General features: G+C 37.4%; 1 protein-coding gene across 9 annotated transcripts in view; it reads right to left on the reverse strand.

The window, feature by feature from the left end:
• The window catches only part of LOC133818640 (uncharacterized), a 45,114-nt gene extending 19,897 nt beyond the window's left edge, over positions 1–25,217 (reverse strand). For 2 of the 9 annotated variants that reach the window (XM_062251648.1, XM_062251642.1), the window contains exons 1-10: positions 25,056–25,217; positions 24,876–24,986; positions 24,509–24,690; positions 24,314–24,418; positions 23,699–23,799; positions 2,417–2,495; positions 1,981–1,992; positions 1,804–1,869; positions 494–562; positions 350–406 (exon numbers count right to left, since the gene is read on the reverse strand). In XM_062251648.1, the coding sequence (XP_062107632.1) occupies positions 350–406; positions 494–562; positions 1,804–1,869; positions 1,981–1,992; positions 2,417–2,495; positions 23,699–23,799; positions 24,314–24,418; positions 24,509–24,690; positions 24,876–24,986; positions 25,056–25,122 (849 nt within the window). In that variant the 5' untranslated portion in view covers positions 25,123–25,217. Of the gene's footprint in view, positions 1–349; positions 407–493; positions 563–1,803; positions 1,870–1,980; positions 1,993–2,416; positions 2,496–23,698; positions 23,800–24,313; positions 24,419–24,508; positions 24,691–24,875 lie in introns of all 9 variants that reach the window. The other 7 variants (XM_062251646.1, XM_062251647.1, XM_062251644.1 and 4 more) reach the window with 5 other exon arrangements.
• Between the last annotated feature and the right edge of the window lie 230 nt (positions 25,218–25,447).

Genomic DNA, 25,447 nt, shown 5'->3' on the forward strand with positions numbered 1-25,447 from the left:
TAGTAAGGTATCTAGATTTCCATTTCTAGTTATAAGCAGCACACTGTTATTAACTTCTTTCAACTTCAAAAATTTGAAAAACAACTGCAATCTTTCACTCTGGATTGCCTGTTCCATCTAAATAAATGTTTCAAACTGTAAAACAATCGAGAACCATCATTTCCTAAAATCAAAGCTCATTCTCTCATCTAATTATAACGTTTACACTCAAAAGGGGTTTCAAGACATAAAAAATCAAATTCAGGTTTTACTAACATCACTTAAGACACGAATGAGTAAATAATATTTTCAGATAAACAAGGTTCCTACGATTATCCAGGAAGGAATCTTGCATAGCAGAAAGTATAACCTGTGCAAGATACCGTAATCTCTTGACACATACGGTTGATTCTGCCTGGCCACTTTCCTACAAGATCAAACACTTGGATCATTAACAACAGACTAGCAAACTGAATACAATGAATCGCTGCTTCTAAGCCACATCGCTCCACACCTCTAGTATTCTAACAGAATCCAAAACAAGGGCCTCCGCATCTACATTCTTTCCTCGGAGATACAGCACCTGAAATTAAATTTCCATTTCAGTTTACAAGTATAAAATTTAATTCACAAGGCCCGGAAAATAGACAGCATAAAAGTCTTCTGATGGAATACATTTCTTAATAATCAAAATGACTTTACAAGAGAACATGTTATAAAAACATTCAAAATCAGTTCTGTATGCAAGCATGTGTACGTCTGTGCCAATTTATTTCCTACTAATTGTATTTTTTGTCTTTAGGAAGTACTTATCGTTTTTGCTTTTTGTTAGTGATTAACAGGGATATTGATGGAAGATCTATTGCCTTTCTTTTTGTATTCCTATAATCCAATACACTATATTCTCAAATTCCATGTAAAAATGGAAATCGTGACATGGAAAAAGAAAAGGTTTTGCCAAAAAAAATTATAGATTATATTCCTAAACTCAACTAGTAGTACATTTAGAGCCCACTTCTTCCCCATACTATGAGTGAAAGAGATGTAAAGACTATCACTAAAGCAGCCCAAGCAAGACGTACTATATCCATGGGAATAATCATTAACAATAGTAGAATCACCGCACAGAGTCGAATGAGATTTTAATCCAACACCATTGATAGAACAATAAATCCAATTATGTTCTTAATAATGAAAAGATTTGAGTATAAAATATTAAGCACAAGCAAAATACACAGATAATATTCATAAGTGTCAAAGGAATGTTAAGTTAATAATATGTCTAAATAATAAGACCATATTCTTATGTTTTCAACCAATTCAAAAAGAAAATTCCTCCTATTACATCATCATAAGCCATAATTTTCAATCCATTTCAACAAGTTAGACTGAAGTTACAAAACCCATTCGGAACAACCATTTTGTACCTGAAGTGAACACCTTATAATTTAATCATGATTACATCTATATTGTTAGAAAAATCAGATACTTGGATGATGTGATATAGACACTATTTGGAATCAAGTCATGTTTTTATTGGCTATCTTGTAAGTTATGCTTAAGATTTTCAGGAATTGAATATATTTAGGACATGGGATTCATTATTGTAATTTCCTTTGGGTGGACTTCTAGTCCCCTTATTTCAAAAAATGATGTTAATCATTGTCATCCAGAAGATAAAATGATGCCATACTGAAGTCACAGTACATCACCACTAATATAATCATTATGTTCAAGCAAATAAAAGGGAAGAAGTAAAATAGATGTAAAACAAAGCTAAATTGTTGTACAGACATTTGACTGATACAACACTTAAGAACCTACCATTCCAAGATGATACATGGTATCTGCATAATCTACATGGTTATGTCCCAAAACACGACCCTTTATCTGAACAATTATAAGGAGAATAACATCCAATGTTAGAGTTTATAAGAACAAACACACAAACTAATGTAAATATATAAATATAAATATTATAAAGAGGCAACAGAATGATACCTTTACAGCACGCTGGGTAATCACCAAGAAGACAGCAAGAATAACAACAAATGTCAGCAAAAAAAAAGCCAATGTTGTAAATGGAATATATTGTTGTAGACAACAGTTCAGAAGAAAGGTAAAAGAATTATAAGTTACATTTGCAGATAAACTTGCATAACTATATCCCAACTAACAAACTTTGAAAACAGAAACATGCACAAATACAAAAAAAAAATACAAAACTAAAAGGTATTCAGAATGAAAGAAATGAATTTGGAAGAAATATTTTATGTAGTTTAAAATCCTAAATAGTGGTAGTGAATATCAACAGTAACCCATGAAAGTATTTCCATGCTGTATGAGTATTAGAAATAAACAGTACTATTAAAAAAGATTCATTAGAAGGGAAACGTAGTAAGACATAAATTAAGAATCATGTATATTTTCCCATCACCTCATAACAGTTATGAGCTTCTTCCAGCTTCCTTTGCACAAGATAGAATTGCCCAAGGTTGTGAAGGGCTGAACCAACTCTGGGAAGACATGGTGATAGTGCCAAGACAAGAAATTAAAAAAATATGTGAATGAAAAGAATTCCTTATTCTCTAAGTTTGTAGAAGTCAGAAAATACAGCGCTTGGCTGAAACAAGATTCATTGCATTTTCCTTTACTTCGTTCTTTTCTTGTTTTCTCAAAATCTATATGTACTGTGAGTTTGTGACACTTAGAACAGAAATTAGAAATACAAAACAATCCGACAAAGACAGACAAATGTGTAAAATATCTACTATGGATTGCTTCTTACTATCTTAAATTAAATGAGATTCAATTCGCAAGCACTTGAAGACACAACATGCATATTGCTCCTATAGTATGAGAAAGAGAAGCCTTGTAGACTTTTGAGTTAGGAGTTCCATGTTTTCAACAATTCATAGATTATAAGAAGGCTTTAAGTATTTTTTAACTTAACTGCTAGCAAAATGGTAGATCATGTGGAAAAATATAGTACGATCTATTTTTTTTCTTTGCATACAATATCCTATGTGTAGGATGTAAACAAAGTAGCTATGTAAGCTGTACAAATCTGACAGCTAACCTGGGTCAACTAATTAGGGCTAGAATCAAGTGATATATGCAAAAAAGAGGAATGTATTAATTTCAAATTCCTCCTAGGTTGATACCAAAATGTACAATATTTTTTATGATATTTCTACAGCTATATGCTGGGGGAGGGAGTGTTCATTATCTGCAAATACTGAGCAGATTCTTATAAAAAAGCATCCAGGCCATTTGGTTATTCATTATGATGATTTTTGTCAATGCAGAAATAAAAAGTGAGTTAGCAAGGCTGACAGAATGCTGGGAAAGAAGTTGGACAAATACCCGCAGTCATACCTAACTTTTAAAGAACTAGATGTTCCATAAACAAATGTTGAAAGATATTTGGCTAGTTAGAATAATTTAAGTTTGAATTTTAAATATTAATTTGAAAATTGGATAGGAGTAAATGTTTTTTTTTCATGTTTTAAATTTAAATGTTCTTATATTTTAGGATTGTTATGATTTTTTCTTACTATGAATATCTAGGAATTTCTAGAGTATAAGGGTCCCGTTTGGAGCCTTGGACAGCTTGGAATTGAACAATTTGGCCCAACCCAAGTTTGGCACAATTTTTAAGGTTTTGGAGGATTGGACTCTCCTTCGTTGGGACTCCACCAAGAGGGTAGGTTAATTTAGTCCCCAACAAAGGGCACTTCTTTTTTTTAGTATGTAATATATATTATATATTAATTAAAATTTTAAAAATGGCAAGTCTTTCAATTTTAAAAATAATAAATTACGTCTATTATAAATTTTATTGAAATAATTTTTTTCTATATTTTTAATTTTTAAAAATAATAAATTATATGTATCACAATTTTTGTTCTTAAATATAATTTAATTACCAGAATTATTATTCTTATTGAAAATTATTTTATTTATTTTTAAATGTTTGTTTAAATTAATATTATTTTTATTAATAAAAAAATAATTTGATAAAATTACAAATTTATTTAAAAAATTATTTTATACTTCATTTAGTCCTATACTACCCCAAACACGATATTGTACTAATATATTCTAATCCAGTCCAGCATACCAAACGGGCCCAAAGAGTGTATACCATAGGTTGTAAAGATTAGAATATTGAAGAAATATTTTTTTTCACTCAACATTGCATTTATAGTTTGACAGCATTAATTGCTTTCTTCTATTCCACAAACACTTAGAATCGAAAACACTTAATGTACAAACCACCTTTGACTTCACCAAATCTGATGTTAGTTCAGAAAACAATCCTTTCACTCAATCTACAGCCCAAACCACACCCAGATTTGTCATGCTTCATCCTCTGCTCCTAATAACCCCTCCTTACAAATCCCTACTCAAAAAACTTAATGAACTAAACTACCTACAATAGTCTCAAGTTGTCACGATGTTTAAAATTGACAGTGGAAAACTGGTGTATTTGAGAAGAACTGTCAAAGATATGGTGACAACAGGCTCGACATCTTTGTTACTTGGGAAACTGAAAAATGCTATAATTATGGCCTAACATTAATTCCGTGAGGAATATTGTAAAGAAGCTATGAATGCTCCTCGTTCTATTCCTGAGCTTGACAAATCGGCTTTACTTGCTAAACCAGTGGAAAGTGCATTAGCTAAAGGACCATCTACTCGTGTAGGTTCGCATAGACAAAATCAAAAGAATCAGAGTCTTTGGTGCGAGCACTGTCATAAGCCTTGTCATGCTAAAGATGTATGTTGGGTTCTTCATGACTGCCCTGTTAATTTTTCTAACTGTGGACCAAATGCCAAAAGGCTAGGGCAACAAAATGGATCTGATTGAGCCTATACTATTGGATTCAAGGATCAAACACCTGGAGGTTCACTGTTCACCAAGGAAAAACTTGAGTTGCTCAATCAACTTATTAATCAATCCACCCAGTTTGACCCTTCTAATGGTGAACCCAAATGCAATGTGGCCTAACAAAGTATTGGTTTCTCTACCTTTCTTTCTAAAACAGCTTGAATAATAGACTCTGGTGCTTTAGATCATATGAGTGGGACTAGGCAATCTAATTTGTTCATTTCTTATACTCTTTGTTCTGGTTATACTAGCTTGTGTGGTTGATGGATCTGTCTTCTATTGCTAGAGAAGGAAATATTTCTCTTGCTGAAAATAACCCTGTTATCTATTTTATATGTTACACATTTTTTTTAAACTAGGCTTCCCACCTAACCCTACAATATTTGGGGACCAAGAAACTATAACAATTGCTATAGGTACCTAGGAGGGACTCAAACCAAAAACCTTGTGGGAGAAAACCATTTTTATATGTTACAAATTTGTCTTGTGATGTACTTTCTTTTTTTCAAAAAAAGAGTAAGAGGTCGAAATGACCTCCTCTCAATAATATTGAAAACCCTCACTTATGGCGGAGGAATACCGTAGTAACATAGTGAAAAAAGAAAACAAAAGTTATGACCACAAATGCACCCACTCCCTACGAAGATCCAAAAAGAACACACCCTCAAACTCTTTCGTTCTATACACCCAAGTGGCAACCCAGAACCTGATTTTATCCCAAAGGTTGTCCACGGAAGAAGAGGAATTGTCAAAAGTCCTCGAATTTCTCTCCAACCAAATAGCCCAAAATGTAGCGAGGACGGTACACTGCCATAAACGCGTCACCCTCTTTCCTCCCTCCAAATGAGAGAGAAACAATAGCGCACAGGAGGAAGGCATACACCAACCGACCCCGAATTCTTTTAATACTTTATTCCAAACGATGTTGGCGAAAGAGCACCGAAGAAACAAATGGCCCACTGACTCGCTATTGTTATTACAGTTAGCACACCGATTGGGCGACAAGGAATGGAAAGGTCTCCTCCTTTGCAAATTCTCATGGACACTTAACTTGTCAAGGAATAATAACCAACCAAACACTTTAATTTTGTAGGGGACACCACTTTTCCATAACCTCCTTGCCCACGGCCACTCTGGCCCTAACTGATCATAGGCTAAGCTGTGAAAGGCCGTTTGGCAACTGAAAACCCCGCTACTGTCTGGTTTCCAGATCCTTTTGTCTTCCAAAATTTCCGGCAGATGCACATCCTTAATCAAATCTAACATCTCAATCAAGCTAGGAATCTCCCTGTCGAATAAATTCCTTCTAAGTCGGAAATCCCAGCCGAGACCTTCCGAGCTAATACCACCATCAGCCACCACCAAGTCTCTGATCGAAACATTCACTGCCTCGGACACCTTGAATAAATCATTGAACCGTGAGCTCAGGGAACAATCACCAATCCACTTATCCTCCCAGAAGCAAATCCTGTCACCCCTCCCCACCTTGAAAAAGACCCTACGCTTGAACTCCTCGTACAACATAGAAATGTCTCTCCACGGACCACAAACTGAAAATCTACTCCCCACGTTTGTATCCCAGAAGCCAGCGTCTTCACCATACCTACTGCTGATCACCCTGTGCCATAAAGAATTCATTTCCAATGGAAACCGCCACAACCACTTCATAAGAAAAGCCTTATTACTCAAAACCAAATTCCCAATCCCCAAGCCTCCGTGACTACGAGAATTGCAAACATCGACCCAGGAAACCAAATGATCGGCACCTGACTTGTCCGCACCTTCCCAAAAGAAATCGCGCATCAGTTTCTCAATTGTCAACGCCACATTCTTAGGGATACAAAATAGCGACAGGTAGTACACGGGAATGGAAGACAGAACAGATTGAATAAGTGTCAGCCTCCCTCCTCTAGACAGAAACGCACTCTTCCAGGAATCCAACCGAGTAGCACATTTAGATAACACAGAGTCCCAAAACCCTTTGGAACGTGGGGAAGCCCCCAAAGGAAGCCCCAAGTACTGAATAGGCCAATCACCCACTTCACACCCAATCTCACTAGCTTTCTGATCCACCAGCTCTTTCTGCAAATTAATCCCCAGAAGCTGACATTTCTGCAAATTGATAGATAACCCCGAAACTCCACCGAAGACCTTTAGAATGTCCAAGAGAACTACCAGCGACTCCTCATCATTTGCGAAGAAAATCGTATCGTCTGCAAACTGAAGGTGGCTCACATCCACTTTATCCTTGCCCACTGAGAAACCTCTTAGAGCCGAGGCACTTTTAGCTTTATCCACCATTCTACCTAAAACATCCGCTATCAAAGTGAACAAGAATGGAGACAAAGAGTCCCCCTGGCGAATACCCCTGTAACCTTTAAACTTTCCTCTCGGACGCCCATTTACAAAGACAGAGTAAGAAGTGGAGGACAAACACCCACGCATCCACCTCCTCCGAACTTCACCAAAACCCTTCCTTTCCAAAACTAACTCCAAGAAACCCCAGTCCACACAATCATAAGCTTTAGTGAAGTCTATTTTAAACACCCAACATTTTCTTCCTTTGCTTCTATATTCTTCCACTGCCTCATTTGCAATCAGAACTGTGTCCAAGATCTGCCTCCCCTCGACAAAAGCACCTTGATTTTCCGTAATTGTTTCTGAGAGAACTCCTCGAAGCCTATAAGCCAACACCTTTGAAATAATTTTGTACAGACTAGTGACTAGACTGATAGGCCTGTAGTCCCTTACCCGACAGCTATTCAATTTCTTCGGAATCAGGCAAATGAAAGTTTCATTGATCCTTTCGTGGATAACGCCATCCTTGAAAAAATCATGAAATACATCCATCAAATCCTTTTTCATTACCTCCCAATTGTTCTGATAAACAGCAATGGAAAACCCATCTGGCCCCGGGGCTTTAGTGCCATCACACGAAAAAACCGCTTGTCTGATCTCGTCTTCAGCAAAAGGACGCTCAAGGAAAGAAGCCATAACCGACGAAATTGGAGACCAGGAAATCCCGTCCACACCCACCCAATCTCTCGGCACCGCCGAATACAAAGATGAATAAACACCCACAATAGCCCTTTCAATATCGGGGTCTTTATCCCAAATAGTACCATCCTCTTCCTCAAGCCTAGAAATGAAATTCCTTGCTTTCCGAGCACTAAGAATGCTATGGAAAAGTTTGGAATTAGCATCCCCTTCCTTTGCCCATCGACACTTAACCTTAAACCACACACTTCTTTCTTCTTCGAAAACAATTTGCTGCCAATCCTCCTTCACCTTTGATCGTTCCAAAAGAAGATTCTCATTCCAAGAGCCCCCTTCCTCCAATCTATCCAACTCAAACAGTCTCCTTTCCAAGAGACGTTTCCGCATTTTCCTCTCCCCAAAGACATGACGACTCCACTTCCTAATATGAAATATGACCACGAATAGAGTCTAGTTTTGACATAAATATCATGCCCGACTCCCCTTGCCCCTTAGCTGGACCCCACCACTTCTGGAAAAGAGGAGAGAAATCATTGTGCTCCAACCATGCATTATCAAATCTGAAAGGAGAAGGGCCCCAAGACGGAGGACTAGAGTCCAACACTACCGAACTATGATCAGAAACTACCCGAACCAAAACCTCCTGCCGAATGAAAGGATAAAATTCCGACCACGAAGGAGAGTGAAAAAACCTGTCCAGCCTACAGCAAATTGGCTTGTGTCTGAAATTTGACCATGTATTACGACCATTTTGAAGCTTTGGATCCACCAATTTTAATTCTCTAATCAAAGCGTCGAACACCTTCATGCTCCTAGTGTTAGAACTGTTATTCAACTTCTCCTCAATTCTTCTAACCACATTGAAATCTCCCCCAACACACCAATTATCTCCACAAATAGCACTCAACCCAGCCAATTCATCCCAAAAACTGTCTCTGCTACCATAGACTACAGGACCGTAAACACCTGAGAACCACCAGGGACCCTTCCCCTCAGCCTCCAAGCAAATTGAAACTGAGAAATCCCCGACTAAAGAATCAATTACAAAAACACACCTCGTATCCCAAACTACCAATGTGCCTCCCGAATGGCCTGATGGATGCTGATAAATCCAAGCTTTAAACCTAGATCTCCAAATGCTTCCAATAAAACTCCTGTCAACAGAACTCCTTTTTACCTCTTGAAGAACAATAATGTCTGGGTTTACTTTACAGATCAATTCCTTAATTGCTTTCCATTTACTCTTATTGCCACAACCTCTCACATTCCAAGTAAGCATCCTCATAAATTGTAACTGTGCCCCAAGCCCCTCTTTTTCCTGTTTCCATAGTTAACATTAAAACTCAGCTTGCGTAATTCCCGGTAACTTTTCTGAGATAGGCTTACAGGGTCTCCCAAACTTTCCCCTCCCAAAGCAGAATGGATCACTGATATACCCAAAGAATCCATAGACTTAAGAAGTCTAGAGGACTCACTCAACTTCTCCTCTTCCTTGCTCCTAATATTGTCGATAGAGGCTGGCCCTTCCTGTGAATTACCTCCCTCTGACAACCCTTCTACGCACGCAGTCCCGTGATCTTCCTCAACCTGAGTGCATTCTTCATTCCTTCCTCCACCCCACAGGTATCTCACCTGCTCAACACAGTCCTCTTTGTCATTCATTTCGCCGTCTCCAATCTCATCCACATATTCATCTTCTGAGCTGCCTGAATCAAGCTCCTCATCGATTGGAAAAACTAGATCCTCCTCTTCTCCTACAGTTTCAAAAGAAGGCTCCCCCCTATCTAGATCTTCTATAAAAAACTTATTGTCTACGCCATCGTTATTTTGCCGGTGAGAATACACTTTCAATCCACCCTTGTTATCTTTAAACTCTGACTCCTTCTCCTCAAACTTCTCCAGCAGTACACTCTGCTTCGTAATGAGGCTCCTTCGCACCGAAACATCCCAAAAAATGATATTCCCTTGTGAAAAACTGCCACGCTCCTTAGGAGAAATCCCTTTTGAATTGGGCAGCTTATTTATTGATTCTGTATAACCCAAACCGTGGCCCAAAATATTTAAAAGACTTATTGGATTGAAGAGAGCCCATGACTTGATAATCAAATTAAATAAACAAGGCCCATTTACCAAATTAATTTGAAACCGGCCCAAAGAGAGTGCTGAAACAACCCAGCCTTTATCCTTAAAGTGCCACGTGGAAAAGTCATTTTGATTCACCTTTTTGAAATAGATGCACGTGCTTGCCATCCCTCTACAATTAATAGATAAGTCTGACTTTATTCTATTAAATATTCTCCTTAATGGCAGGCATGAGTTACGTGAAGCAACGGTAAACTCATCAATGGTGATCGTGTCCAGCGCCGACCCTCTCCTTGCTGCCTGCAACTTCCGATCAATCATGGCCACCATGGCGCCGCCTTCCCTCTCCTCCACTACCCCACGCGTCTCTTCGTTCTCAGCGTTGGTCCCCTGCTGCTTCTCCAAACAACCTCCTTCATCGGGACCCGAGCCACACCCAGACTTCCTGGTTGATTTCCTCACCCAAAATTGCGGACCGGAAAAAGCTTCTTCCCTCGAGCTTTAACCAGACGCAAGGACAGTTGATTGCCATCATACGGCAAAGAGATGAAGCTTGGAATAAAACCCGAAGCATCCCCCTTCACTTTAATATAGGCACAAAAAAGATTCTTCCTTTCCAAAGTGTGCTTGTCTATAGCTAATAGCCCTCCACAGAGTGAGCCAATCACCTTGAAAACATGGTGGTTCCATATATTCAACGGAATACCTTCAATACCAATCCATTCATGTTTACAAGAAATTTTCCTGTTCTCCATTTGATTCCTCCAACTCCATATTGCAAAGGAGACTGCAGTCAATCTAGGAATAGTAACCGAGCCAGTAGAGATCAGCCTTTCCTTCTCTCTCTCGTTCGCACACCATATTAGAGCCCTGTCGTCTGAAAAATGCGAAACACATAACTTTTTCCCCCACCATCTTTGGACTCCCTCATGAACAGCCGACCAAGGGCATTGGTTGTCCCTTCTGAACATGAAAACAGCCAAACTCCAATCGAAACAGGCCTCATCCCCTGTTAACAGAGAGTGGCAATCCTTAAATAACTTGACTGCCCCCTCCTTCTCATCCATGATCACCTCCTTGGGGTTTCCTTTAACTATAGAAGCCCAAGAGACTTTTCCATTGACCTTCCTTCCGAGATCTCCTTGTGAATCAAAGCCCTTCTTCTTAACCAAGTGTCTCAGGCAATCCTCTAGTCCTTTCCATCCTTGAGCAAAATCCTCCTCCGGAATGATGATCGAATTGAAGGCATTGTTTTTTAGTACGGAAATCTTCAAAAAAATTCCTCTAACGTTTTGATAACATTCCAGCCACACCCTCATGGAATAATCCCTGAAAGTTCTCCTCCGATGCACCCTAAGGTCAGCTCTAGCCTCGATCAACCACACTACTTCTAACAGCCACCTAGAAGCGTCTAAAGATAATGAAATCTCATAACCTGATAGTCTTGTCCTCTCACAAATCCTTACTGAGCCGCCATCCTTAGAAAGGGTCAGCATGAACACCTTGAAGGCTGTACGAAAGCTCCAATACCTCTGACCAGAAGACACGATGGGACCCCCCCGAACCAGAATTTTGTCCAAATCCAGTGGGAAAATGGACATATTTCTTCCCATAACCCTTGTGATGTACTTTCAGTTAGCAATTTTACAAAAACCAACAATTGTATTGCTAATATATTTTTTGCTCTCATTGTGAAGTTCAGGATTTGAATTTGGGGAGAACAATTGGCAGAGAAATTGAGAGTGAAGTTTATTGATAATCTGGGAAATTCGAGAGTCCCAGTTTCTCTCCAAGAGCCAATGCTCATACAGATCAAGATAAGTCATACCTCAACCCTACACTCTCTTGCTATTTAATTGCAAAGAAATTCCAAATTAAACAGATACTCAAAGATATTGCCAATAATCAGATTCATTTCAATTGATTTCCCTACCCATGAAAAACTACCAAACTTACCCCCCAACTCTTGCACCTAATATAAGTGTGCCTAATTGGGGGTCTATCATTACCCCCGCCGAAACTTTCACCTTGTCCGTAAGGTGAAAAGAAGGAAACTGCTGCAGCATGTGGTCATAGCTTTCCCAAGTTGCCTCAAAGAACGGTAGGTCCTTCCACTTGATGAGTACTTCCATTTCACCGCTCCGATCTACTTCGGTATTTCGAAGACCCATAACATCAGTAGGTTCAACTAGCAACTCCAAGTCCGGAATCAAGTGAGGTGGCAACAATAGAGAAGAGTGAGTCACACCATGGGCTCGTCAAAGTTGTGAAATATGAAACACCAAGATGCACAAAGGAGGTGACTAGCAATGCCAACTTATAAGCGACCTGGCCAATGCGTGAGAGTACTTCAAAATGCCCATAGAAACGAGGAGAGAGCTTCTCATTTCATCTAGCAACAAGAGTTTTCTAGCGGTAAGGCTTCAACTTGACAAATACCTTCTCTCCTACTTCAAAATGGTCATCACACCGCTTCTTATCAGCTATTATCTTCATATTCTATTGGGCGCAGAGTAGATGCATTTTGAGGTCATCAAGTTGTGCATCTCGTTCTTCACATCTCCTCAATAGAAGAAACTGGAGTGGAGTCGGACTTATACCAATTGAGGGAAGGAGGTTCGCGGCCAAAGAGAATCTAAAATGGTGTATGTTTTGATGACGCATGAAATGAGGTGCCATACCAATATTATGCCCAAGCTAGCCAACTCAACCAAGTTCGGGGCTTCTCCGAGGCATAGCAGCGCAAGTAAGTCTCCAAACACCAATTGACAACCTCGGATTGACCATCTGTTTGAAGATGGTATGCGGTGCTGTAATGGAGTTCTGTTCCATGTAGCTTGAATAACTCTTGCCAGAAATGACTCAGGAAGACCTTATCACAATCTGAAATGATAGATCTTGGAATTTCGTGCAGATGTACTACTTCCCGAACAAATACCCTGGCTACCATTTTAGCTATAAAAGGATGCTTCAAACGAATGAAGTGAGCATATTTGCCCAACCTATCCACCACAACTAAGATTGTATCCATACCAAGGGATCGAGGCAATCCCTCTTTGAAATCCATAGTCAAGTCTTCCCAAACCAAGGAAGGCAAAGCGATGGGTTGTAATAACCTAGTCAAAGACATAGCTAATAAGGATTTGTGTTTCTGGCACATCTCGCAACCGCGCACCCATTCAGCCACTGCCTTCTTCATTCCCAACCAATAAAAATCTGATGCAATGCATTTGAAAGTTTTATCCTCACCAGAATGTCCTCCAAGAGCATAATTGTGATAATCCCTCAGTATGGTTGGAATAAGAAAGCATGTTTTGGACAACATCAGTAGCCCTTCATATCTCAATTGTCCATGTTCCCAGGAGAAATCAGCAGCGCGAGTTTTCCCTTGTTGTAAATCGGAAATGATTCTGCTCACGAAGGCATCTTATTGTAGTTCTTGGTGTAAAGCATCCCAATCAATCCCTTGTGACATGAGTAGATTGTGACATTCCATGAGACAGGAAACTCAGGATAGAGCATCAGCCACCTTATTGCCAACCCCTAGTCTATATTGGATTTCGAAATCAGACCCCATCAACTTAGCCATCCATTTCTTATTCTCAGTAGCCACAATGCGTTGTTCCAATAAAACTTTCATACTCTGCTGATTAGTTCGAACTACAAAACGTCACCCAAGTAAATAAGGTCGCCAATTTTGAATAGCAAAGACAATAGTCATCAATTCTTTCTCATTAATCCGCTTTGCTCGGGCTTTTTGCCCCAAAACTTTACTGTAAAAGGCCATAGGTCGTTCTTGCAATAACACAACGCCCACTCTATAGCCTGACGCATCAGTCTCCACTAAGAAAGGCTGGGTAAAATCAGGGAGGGCAAAACCAGAACAGTAGCCATGGCTCGCTTGAGGGCATCAAAAGCAACAGCTGCAGATTCATTCCACCCAAACTAATCCTTCTTTAACTGCTTGGTGAGGGGCCATGCTTTCTCACTATAGCCTCGGACAAACTTTCGGTAGTAACCAATAAGTCCCAAGAATCCTCTCAATCCTTGATACTTCTCGAGACAGGCCAGTCTAACATAGCATGTTCTTTTGCTTGGTCTGCCACCACCCCAATACCTTAGATGATGTGACCCAAGTACTCCAATTTTGCCCTTGCAAACAAACATTTTTTGAAATCTGCATAGAGTTTATGCTTGGACAAAATTTGTAGGACCGTGGTTAAGTGGTCAACATGCTCAGTGAGAATACGACTGTATCCCAATATATCATCAAAAAATACCAACAAAACGACGAAGATAAGGGCAAAATACTTCATTCATTGATGATTGGAACGTTGCAGGGGCGTTGGTGAGGCCAAAAGACATGATCAAGAATTCGTAGTGACCCTCGTGAGTGCAGAAAGTTGTCTTGGCACGTCATTAGGTTGAACACAAATCTGGTGGTAGCCAGATTTGAGATCAAAGTTGGAAAAAATGGTAGCTTGATGAAGCTCATCCAACAGCTCATCAATGACCGGAATGGGAAATTTATTAGGAACTAGAGCTCTCAGATGCGTTTTTTTGGGCTACTCTTCTACCAAAAAAGGGCACAAGTGCTACCATCTCTCTACTCGTCGTATGTACATCTCCTTAGACGTTACATTGAATGAAGAGCAACCATTTTATCCCAACTTTTCACTTCAAGGGGGGACGGTGAGTGACGTTTCTATGGCCTAAAGCAATCCCCAAGGGTGTGGTTTGAAAGATTTAATCAAGTGATAAGAAAGCATGGATATAAACAAGCTCAGTCGGATCACACTTTGTTCTTCAAACACTCACAAGAGGGTAAGGTTACTATCCTCATCGTCTGTTGATGACATGATAATAACAGGTGATGATTGTAGTTGTAGAGAATGGTGAATAGAATTGTGTATTTTATTCATGTGAATGTCATATATTTATACAACCTAGGAGAAACTAAAATAGGAAAGTATGAGAGAAAATAGAAAACGAAATAATTACAATTGACCCTATCTTCTAGCTAATTTACAGCTAATTATTCTAACACTCCCCTCAAGCTGGAGCATAGATGTTAATCATGCCCAGCTTATTACAAAGATAATTAATCCGCACCCCATTCAAAGCCTTCGTATAAATGTCTCCTAATTGTTCTCCAGTTTTCACATATCCTGTAGAGATCAAGCCTTGTTGAATTTTCTCACGAACAAAATGACAATCAATCTCAATGTGCTTAGTTCGCTCATGAAACACAGGATTTGAGGCAATATGAAGAACAGAGCAACTTGATTATCACACCATAATTTTGCTGGCACTGAAGTCTGAAATCCTACTTCAGTCAAAAGCTGATATATCCACATTATCTCACACACAGATTGTGCCATAGCCCTATATTCTGATTCAGCACTGGATCTGGACACAACATTTTGTTTCTTACTCTTCCAAGAGACCAAATTACCTCCAACAAAGACACAATAACCTAAAGTGGATCGTCTATCCACCTTGGAACCAGCCCAATCTGCATCTGAGAAACACTCCATCTGGATGTGCCCATGATCCTTGTAAACAATACCTCTTCCGGGTGCTCCTTTCAAGTAACACAAAATTTGCTCTAAGGCTGCCCAATGATGAATTGTTGGAGATGGCATAAACTGACTGACAACACTAACTGAGAATGCAATATCTGGACGAGTCACAGTAAGATAATTCAGCTTTCCAACTAATCTGCGATATTTCTCAGGATCTTCAAATGGTTCCCCATCACGTGTCAGATGCACAGCTGGATTCATTGGAGCACTACAAGGTTTTTCTCCCAATTTTCCTGTCTCAGTTAACAAATCAAGTACATACTTCCTTTGAGACAGAAAAATACCTTGAGTGACTTCAACTCCCAAGAAATACTTGAGCACCCCCAAATCCTTCATGTGAAACTGGATATGAAGGAATGATTTAAGGGAAGAGATGCCTTCAGTATCATTTCCAATAATAACGATGTCATCCACATACACAACTAACAAAATGATACCAGCAGTTGATCTTTTATAGAACACAAAATGATCTGACTTACTTTTCAACAAACCAAATTTCTCAACAGCCTGACTAAATTTACCAACCCAAGCACGAGGACTCTGTTTCAAACCATATAAAGACTTGCGAAGACGACAAACTCGGCCTTAACTCCCCCTGAGCAACAAACCCAGGAGGTTGCTCCATATATACTTCTTCCTCAAGATCTCCATGAAGAAAAGCATTTTTAATATCAAACTGATGCAAAAGCCAATGATGAGTAGCTGCCATGGAAATGAACAGTCGAACAGATGTGAGTTTAGCAACAGGAGAAAAAGTATCACAATAGTCCACTCCATAAGTTTGAGCATAACCCTTGGCAACAAGACGGGCCTTTAAGCGAGCAATTGTTCCATCCGGATTAACTTTAACCGTAAACACCCATTTGCACCCTATGGCCTGTTTTCCTGAAGGCAAATTAACCAAGTCCCAAGTACCATTTGCAACTAAAGCATTTATCTCTTCTATCATTGCAGCAAGCCAGCCAGAATGAGACATAGCTTCACGAACAGTTTTAGGAATAGTGATGGAATCAAGAGAAGCAATAAAAGAGCAAGAGGAAGAGGAGAGATGATTATAAGAAACAAAAGAAGAAATAGGGTATGTACATTGGCGTTTACCTTTACGTAGTGCAATGGGAAGATCATCTTTGAGTTCCGGATCTGATGACGAAGATGCAGGTGCAGGACATGAAACGGGAGATGGAGGAGGTGGACGCCTGGTGTACACTATAGAAGGCTTAGGAAGTGGTGGAGGTGGTGGAGGCGTAGGCATTACGAGAGCTATGACCGAGGCAGGTGAAGGAACAAGAAACTCGTCAGAACATGTATCAGGCGCAGAGGATGTGACAGAATATACCAACAAATCATCATCCTCCCCCTGACGAGTAAGAGTAGGTGAAGATGAAAAATAAGGTGTATTTTTTAGAAAAGTAACATCAATAGAAACAAGATATTTGTTGAGATCAGGACAATAACACCTATACCCTTTCGAAAGACGAGAATAACCAAGAAAGACACATTTTAATGACTTAGGGTTTAATTTGGTGACATGTGGACGGACATCGCAAGCAAAACAAACACTGCCAAATACCCGAGGAGCAACTAGAAACGACTTACCAGGAAAAAGAATTTTAAATGGGATATCACCATTTAGTACAGAGGATGGCATGCGATTAATAAGAAAGCATGTTGTGGAAACTGCATCGGCCGAAAAAGGTTTAGGAACTTTCATTTGGAACAAGAGGGCACGTGCAGTTTCAAGAAGATGTCTGTTTTTACGTTCTGCTACACCATTTTGAGGTGCAGTATCAACACAAGAAGTTTCATGAAGCATGCCATTAGAGGTCATGTAAGATTGAAATTGAGCAGATGTGTACTCTTTGGCATTATCACTTCGCAAAGTACGAACAGACACATTAAATTGATTTTGAATCTCAGCACAAAATATAGAAAACAACTCAGAACGATTTTTCATTAAATATAACCAAATTACACGAGAATAATCATCCACAAAAGTAACAAAATACCTGAATCCAGGTTGGGACAAAATAGGAGGACCCCAAACATCAGAATGAACTAACTCAAAAGGAACACTAGCACGTTTATTGACTCGAGGACTCAAACTAACACGATGATGTTTGGCAAACTGACATGACTCACAATCTAATGAAGACACCTTACAGGTGTGGTGGGCCCATAACCCACAGGTCCCAGGATCGGAACCTGGCTCTGATACCATGTAGAGAATGGTGAATAGAATTGTGTATTTTATTCATGTGAATGTCATATATTTATACAACCTAGGAGAAACTAAAATAGGAAAGTATGAGAGAAAATAGGAAACGAAATAATTACAATTGACCCTATCTTCTAGCTAATTTACAGCTAATTATTCTAACAGTAGTGAACAAGAAAGACTGAAAGGTGTGCTAGCCCAAGAATTTGAAGTAAAAGATCTTGGATCGATGAAGTACTTTCTTGGAATGGAGGTTGCAAGAACGAAATAAGGTATTTCAGAATCTCAGAGAAAATATATTTTGGATCTTCGCAAAGAAACTGGAATGAGTGGCTGTAAACCAGTGGCGACACCGGTTGAACCGAAAGGCAAGTACAAACAGGTGACAAAAGAAAACACAGTTGACAAAAGGATGTATCAACAGTTAGTAGGCAAATTGATCTATCTATCTCACACGAGACCTGACCTTGTGTTTGTTGTGAGCTTAGTCAGTCACAATCATTTAGAAGAGCACTTGGAAGCTGTGTACAGAATCCTGCGCTATTTGAAGAAAACACCAGGGACTGGATTATTGTTCAAAAAGAACGAAGAAAGAGGTGTCCTTCACAGATGCGGATTGAGCAGGATCAATTGAGGATAGAAGGTCAACTACTGGGTATTGTACTAAAGTTTGGGGGAACTTAGTGACTTGGAGAAGTAAAAAGCAACCGGTAGTAGCTCGAAGTAGTGTCAAAGCAGAACTTATAGCTCTCACTCAGGGAGCATGAACTGATATGGATCAAGCGCATACTTGAAGAGTTAACTCCAAAGAACTGAGCCTTTGCAGTTGTATAGTGACAGCAGATCAGCAACAGCATTACACATAATCCAGTTCATCACGACAGAACCAAGCATGTAGAAGTGGGCAGACACTTCATTAAAGAAAAAATTGATGAAAGGGAATTATGTGTTGTTTACATTCCAAGGTTTATCTAAAGAAAATTTTAATGAGTTAGTTTGCAAGCTTGGCATGTGGAATCTCTATGTAGCAGCTTGAGGGAGGGTGTAGGAAATAATGTTTTATTATTATACGATATCCCTTTTAGAATAGGAAACCAAGTTGTATAAAATATTTAGTTTCTATATTTAGCTAATTATAGGCCGACTTATTTCTTCCTAGAATTTATGTAATTATGTTAGGATATTTTGTATTCATTACCAAAAATCCTCATTCTCTGTACAGTGCCTATTTAAAGGCGTAACTCTCATTCAATAAAACATAGAAGTCTAATTCCACAAAAGATATTGTCAATAATCAAATTCATTTCAATTGATTTCCCTACCCGTGAAAAACTACCAAACTTATCCCTCCCTCCCCCCCCCCCCCCCGGCAGCCCATTCTTGCGCCTAATATAGGTGTGCCTAATTGGGGGTCTATCACGATGCTAGAGAAGTCGATGGGCATATACTATTTTGGTGACGTTGCTATTTGAGAAGAATAAAGTTCAAGGGGCTTGGAAGAAAATCAGCTATGGCAATTCAAATTATCATAGTTTCCTAATTTACAAAAGTTCTTTCTTGATTTGTTTAAAAATAAGAGGTTGGAACAATTTCGATGTGAATTTTGTGAATTGGCTAAGCATCAACCTTTTGTTTTTTGTTCTCGTTCTTATAAAAATCGTTTCCTTATTTGTTAATATATAGTGATATTTGGAGTTCTCATTTTCCTAATTTGACTCATACTAGTTAGTTCATTACATTTATTGATGATCAATCTAGATTATGATTACTCTTGAAGACGGCACCATGAACCGATCTCCAAAGCTACTCGGTATTCAAAATCGAATCCAAGTCTTGTTGATCATGCAAAAATCAGCAAATGAGTTGCTCATAGCCAAGAGAAAACCAATATGCTCATGCACACAACATCCTATTGATAGAATTGTGTTACAACATCCTTGATAACATACTCAATTTTTATCAATGGTAGACCTTGAGGAAAGATCATTGGTACATGAGGTGTTAGCCAAGGAGATCCACTTTCACCTTTTTTGTTTACCATTGTGGTAGATGTTGTAGGGAGGATGGTGGATAAAGCTAGAAATTCCCCTCTTTTCAAGGGATTTATGGTGGGGAGAGATAAGATTGAAGTGAGTCATCTTCAGTTTGTAGACGATATAATGTTTTTTGTGAAGTTATGAAGGACAATGATTCACTTTTGCTGAATGTCTTAAGTGTTTTGTGTTGTTTCTAGTGTGAAAGTAAATTTGAATAAAAGCCAACTACTACGATTGAATCTGGGATGATCTCAGTGGAACATAGTGCTTTGACCATTGGGTGCAAAGTAGGTCAATAGCCAACGAAGTATTTAGGACTACCTTTGGGGGGAAATCCCAAATCACAGTTGATTTGGGAACCGGTCTTAGCCAAATGTGCCAAACGGTTAGAAGGTTGAAAATGCTCTATTCTGTCCAAAGGGGGGAGACTGACTCTTATTTAATCTGTCATATCCTCTTTATTAGTGTACTACTTGTCATTATTTAGAGCTCCTAAAAATGTTATTAACAACTTTGAGAAACTGATGCGTGACTTCTTTTGGGAAGGTGGGAGGTGGTTTGTAAATCGAGATTTCGAGGCTTGCGAATAGGAATGAGATGAGGAATAAGGCATTCCTTATGAAGTGGCTATGGAGATTCCTTTGGAGACAAACACTTCATGGCACAAGGTAGTTAAAAGTCGTTATGGAGCAGCAAAAAATTTTTGGGATACAAAAAAGGGAGAAAGAAGATCACTTAGAAAGCCTTAGAAAGGGATAGCTAATTTATATGATGAATATCTAAATTTGGTCCATTTTAAGATGGGGAATGGAGTTAGGATCAGATTTTGGGAGGATGTGTGGATAGAAAATGAGGCCCTTAAAAATCAGTTTCCTGATTTTTTTTTTTTTTTCAATTTCTACAACTAAGAATAGGATTATTAAAGATTTGGTGGTTGACAGTGATGAGAATTCTTTTTATGTAGAGGGCATGAATTTCCATTTTAGGAGGAATTTGCATGAAAGGGAGATCCCCAATTTGCTGGTCATGGTGCAGATTTTGGAACATGTGTTGATTCAGTCTCTAACGAAGGATAGGAGAGTGTGGGTTTCTTCTAGAAATGAAGTACTCTCTTGTAAACTAGCTTTCAGTACTCTTAGCTTACATCATTTGAACTCTGAGGAAAGGTGGGCCAAAGCCATTTGGAAGATTTGTGCACCATCAAAAGTTAAAGTGTTTGCTTGGTTACTAGGGTTGGAAAAACTGAACATTCACGAGAAACTTCAACAATGGCGGCCATACCAAATGTTGTCTCCAAGATGGTGTGTATGTTGCAAGAAAAATGGAGAGAATATCTCTCATCTTTTCCTGAATTGTGAGTTTGTTAAAGAGTTGTGGACTAAAATGCTCACTAAATTTAATATTCAGTGGAGTATGCCTCGATCTTGTGCTCGATTGGGTTTTTAATAAACTTGGGAGGTCACTAATGAAGTTGTGACCTTTGTTTCTTTTAAACAAAAAAAAAAAAGTGGGTAGGTTGGGAAGCAAACTAGCGAAGGTTCCTATTGATCTTAATCACAAAAGTGAAATTTCTGAGAATGGAAAGTGTTGATAGAGAAAGTTGTCAAAGCTAGTGGGTAAGCTAATTTACCTATCTCATATACACGACCAGATATATTTTTTAATTGGTGTAGTCATGCATGATCTTGAGGAAGAACATCTTGAGGTTGTTTATAGAATCTTGAAGTATTTAAAAGGAACTCCAAGTCGTGGTCATCTCTTCAAAAAGGGAAGAGAGCTAACAATTGAAGCCTACACAGATGCTAACTAGGCAGGGTTGATAGGGATAGAAGGTCCGCTTTAAGTTGTTGTACATTTGTTTAATGGTGATCAAGGTACGTGAATGAGTAAAAAAACAATTTGTTGTGGCTAGGAGTAATGTTGAAGCAGAATATAAGGTAGTAGCACAAGGGATTTGCAAGTTGTTTGGTTATAATGGGACAATACTAAGCGCCAGTTTGGTACTAAAAAAATTGTGCAATAAAGGTGTTTAGTAAACAATCTGAAAGCAGCTTATTGAAGAATTTATGCAGAAGTTACAGCTAAAAGCTAAAGCTACTTTTTTAAATAAATGTGTTTTTTCGTCTAAATATATCTACTTATTTATTATATATTAACCCAAATAAAAATATTTACAATAAATTATTATGATAATAACCTTAAACAATATTTGAATCTTAAATATTTTTATTTTGTTCTAAAATTATTTTTATATATTTATATTTATTAGATATTTTCAAACAATTTTTATTTTGGTAATTTTATATTAACAAACGACATTAATATAAAGATTTTTTAAAAATGTTTAATATAGAAATTATTATACACTATAATATTATTTTTGCATCCCATAGTATTTTTAAATTATAATTTATCAAACACATTAATTTCATGCTTTAGGCAAAAAAAAAAGAGAAATAATTAAAAACATAAAAGGTGAGATTTTGCATAACTTAATTTTTACATATTTGTGATTATATCATGAATAAATCATGATATTATAATCGTTATAATTAAAATTTTAGCTAGAGTGACAAATTATAATATTATTTTTGCATCTCATAGTATTTTTAAATTATAATTTATCAAACACATTAATTTCATGCTTTAGGCAAAAAAAAGAGAAATAATTAAAAACCTAAAAGGTGAGATTTTGCATAACTTAATTTTTACATATTTGTGATTATATCAATCATTATACTATGATCTTTATAATTAAAATTTTAGCTAGAGTGACAAATTATAATATATATATATAATTATACGTGTGCATTATATAATATAACATTTTTGTTGATGATTACTTTATTAGTGCCTTCTCAAAAATATATTTAAATAGATACAATGTTAATATTGAAATTTATTTTGTATGTGTCAATTTATTTTAATAAAATAAAAAAAATATAACATTTATTTTGTTCTTTTAATATTTAAGAACACTTCAACTAAACAATCTGCTACAACTTTTCCAACTCACAAAACTTTAATATCTATAATTTACTGAATGCTCAGCAACTTTTTCCCACAGCACAGCTGCAATTGCTTTACTCCACTGTACAACTACAGTTGTTTTTCCCCACAGCACAACTACAGCTGTTTTTCCCCCAGCACAACTATACCAAGCTGGCCCTTACACTAGTGAGTCCAGTGAAACTATACTCTGATAGCAAAGCTGCAATCAGCATGTCAAATAACCTAGTGCAACATGACAAAACTAAGCATATTGAATTGATACACTTTATTGAAGAGAAGCAGGAAAAGAGAAATAATCTGCATGCCATACATTCCAACGAAAGAACAAGTTTCTCACATCTTCACTAAAGGGCTATGTAGAGTGATATTTGAATCTCTTACAGACAAGCTAGATCATATCTACAAACCAGCTTGAGGGGAGCATTCAAAGACATTCGGCTAGTTTGAATTTAAATATTAGTTTGGAGATTAAATAGGAGTAAATGTTTTGAATTTAAATGTTCCTAAATTTTTGGATTGTTATGATTTTTTTCTTCTAAATATCTATAAATTTCTAGAGTATAGGAGTGTAAACGGTAGGTTTTTTTTTTTGGTAGAAGTGTAAACCGTAAGTTGTAAAGATAGTATTTGAAGAAATAATATTATTTTCCTTCACTCAATATTGTGCTTACAAACAGTTATCAAGTTTATGACGAAAAATAAAATTCCCTTCCTTATTCTAAGTTCTAACAAGGTTTCCCCATAATCAATAAACAGAACCAGAACTCTAAATTCAGCTAGAGAAGATGTACCAAAATAAATTGAAATATAATCCTAGGTATCATCTGAAAGCCATCAAATTCAGCATTAGAAGTAATTTAAATTCTCTCAATAGTCCTTGTAATAAATCATAGCATACCGTATATCTTCAGGACCAAATGTTTGTTCCAATATGTCGATGGCCTGTAAATACAATGGCTCTGCCTTATCAAATGCTCTATTCACTCTATATAGTTCTGCCTGAAAAAAATAGAACGAGAAATAATGAATTCATGTAAGGGAAATTTGTTCGAAAGAATAAGGAAACAAAAAATAATATTAATGATTAGAATAACTGTTAAAGAAATAAAGAACTCTACAATCATCTTATTCAAATACAAATCTAACCCCAGTCTAACATTCCCAATTTTTTCTTCTCTGCACTCAAGAAAGAAAAATCCCAGTTTCTTGCTCTTTTTAAGAGGAAGCAATTTACTACTGTCAAACTAGTTTAAAGACTAGAATGGACAAAATCTCTCCTCTTAAATCCTCCCTAAAATTCAAAGAGTAAACAACAATAACGAAAAGAAAAAAAAAACAGAATTATGTTTACAAATCTACTTTATAAGAAACAGAGGAATATTATTTTTTAAAAATAAATAAATAAATAATAAGCACACAAAAAGAGAGGTTAAAACAAAGGGAAAATAAAATAGGCATATTACAAAATGCTTGAGCTAAGAAGTTTGTTGTAACACATAATGGGCAAAAATACCAGATTGTTGCAAGAAGATGCAACATGTGGATCCCTCTCGCCAAAACCTTGTTTTGCTTCTTCTAGTGCAGAAAGGAAGAATTGTTCAGCTTCCTTCAATTTTCCCTATAAGAAAAAGAGTAAAACTGAATAAATCAAACAAACAAATCAATTGAAGAAAAAAAAAAAGAAGCCACACCAGGCTGAAAAGCTTGCCTGCAAAAACATATCCCTAGCATAATCTGTAAAAACTCTCCATTTAGATGTATGGATATTGGATATGACAGAACCATCCTCAATTTTGCGTAATCCAACAAAATCGCTGTCATCTTTTAAATTTTCTTCTGTTGAGACTTGCTTTGCTAGGATAGGACTTGTATTTATCCCAACAAATATTGCTTCAAGAGTAAAAGATTAGACAGGAATACGTCAACAACTAACAACCAAGTAAAAGAATGTGGTATATTAATTCATAATGTCTTACAACATAAAAATAACAATAATAATAATGCAATCTTTATAATTACTGGTTTCAGACTCCATGAATAATTTTTTTTAAAAACATGTAGAAAGAACAACTGACCCGCATTCCCAAAGAGAAAAAACCATAGGCGAGGGTCCCTGTGAATGAGGCTCCACCAGTGCTGATGAATATCGCTGGGAGGTTGATAAGAGAAATTGGTTTTGGTTGTGCCTGCAAAGGCAATAGAATCTAAACAAAAAATAGAATACAAATATGAAATAACAAAGTTAGAAGCGTTACTGAAGATTTGAGAAGGGGGCCGAATCCGCCTCCGAAACAAGTTTGCTGTTGCTTGCCGCAATAACATCTTCTCGGCCGGGATTGGGAACACTTGGGGCCTGGTGGGTTTTACTCTCCTCAGCAGGGGTTGTTATTTTATTTTGGGAAAATTGGAGAAAATGATAATTAGTCTAAAAAGTTGTAAATAACTCAATAAGTTTTTTTTTTTTCTCAATAAGAAAAAAATTTATTAAGCACTAACACCCAACAAAATAACCTGCTAAAATATAGACATTAACAAATTCTATTGCTAAAGAAATTCTATTAAGTACTGGGGAAAGATATGCTTGAGTGCTTTAATTAATACTATTGGTAAGCCAATTATGTTTTAATTAATACTATTGGTAAGCCAA

The sequence above is a fragment of the Humulus lupulus genome, chromosome 2, assembly GCF_963169125.1.
Source record: "Humulus lupulus chromosome 2, drHumLupu1.1, whole genome shotgun sequence".
NCBI lineage: Eukaryota > Viridiplantae > Streptophyta > Magnoliopsida > Rosales > Cannabaceae > Humulus > Humulus lupulus.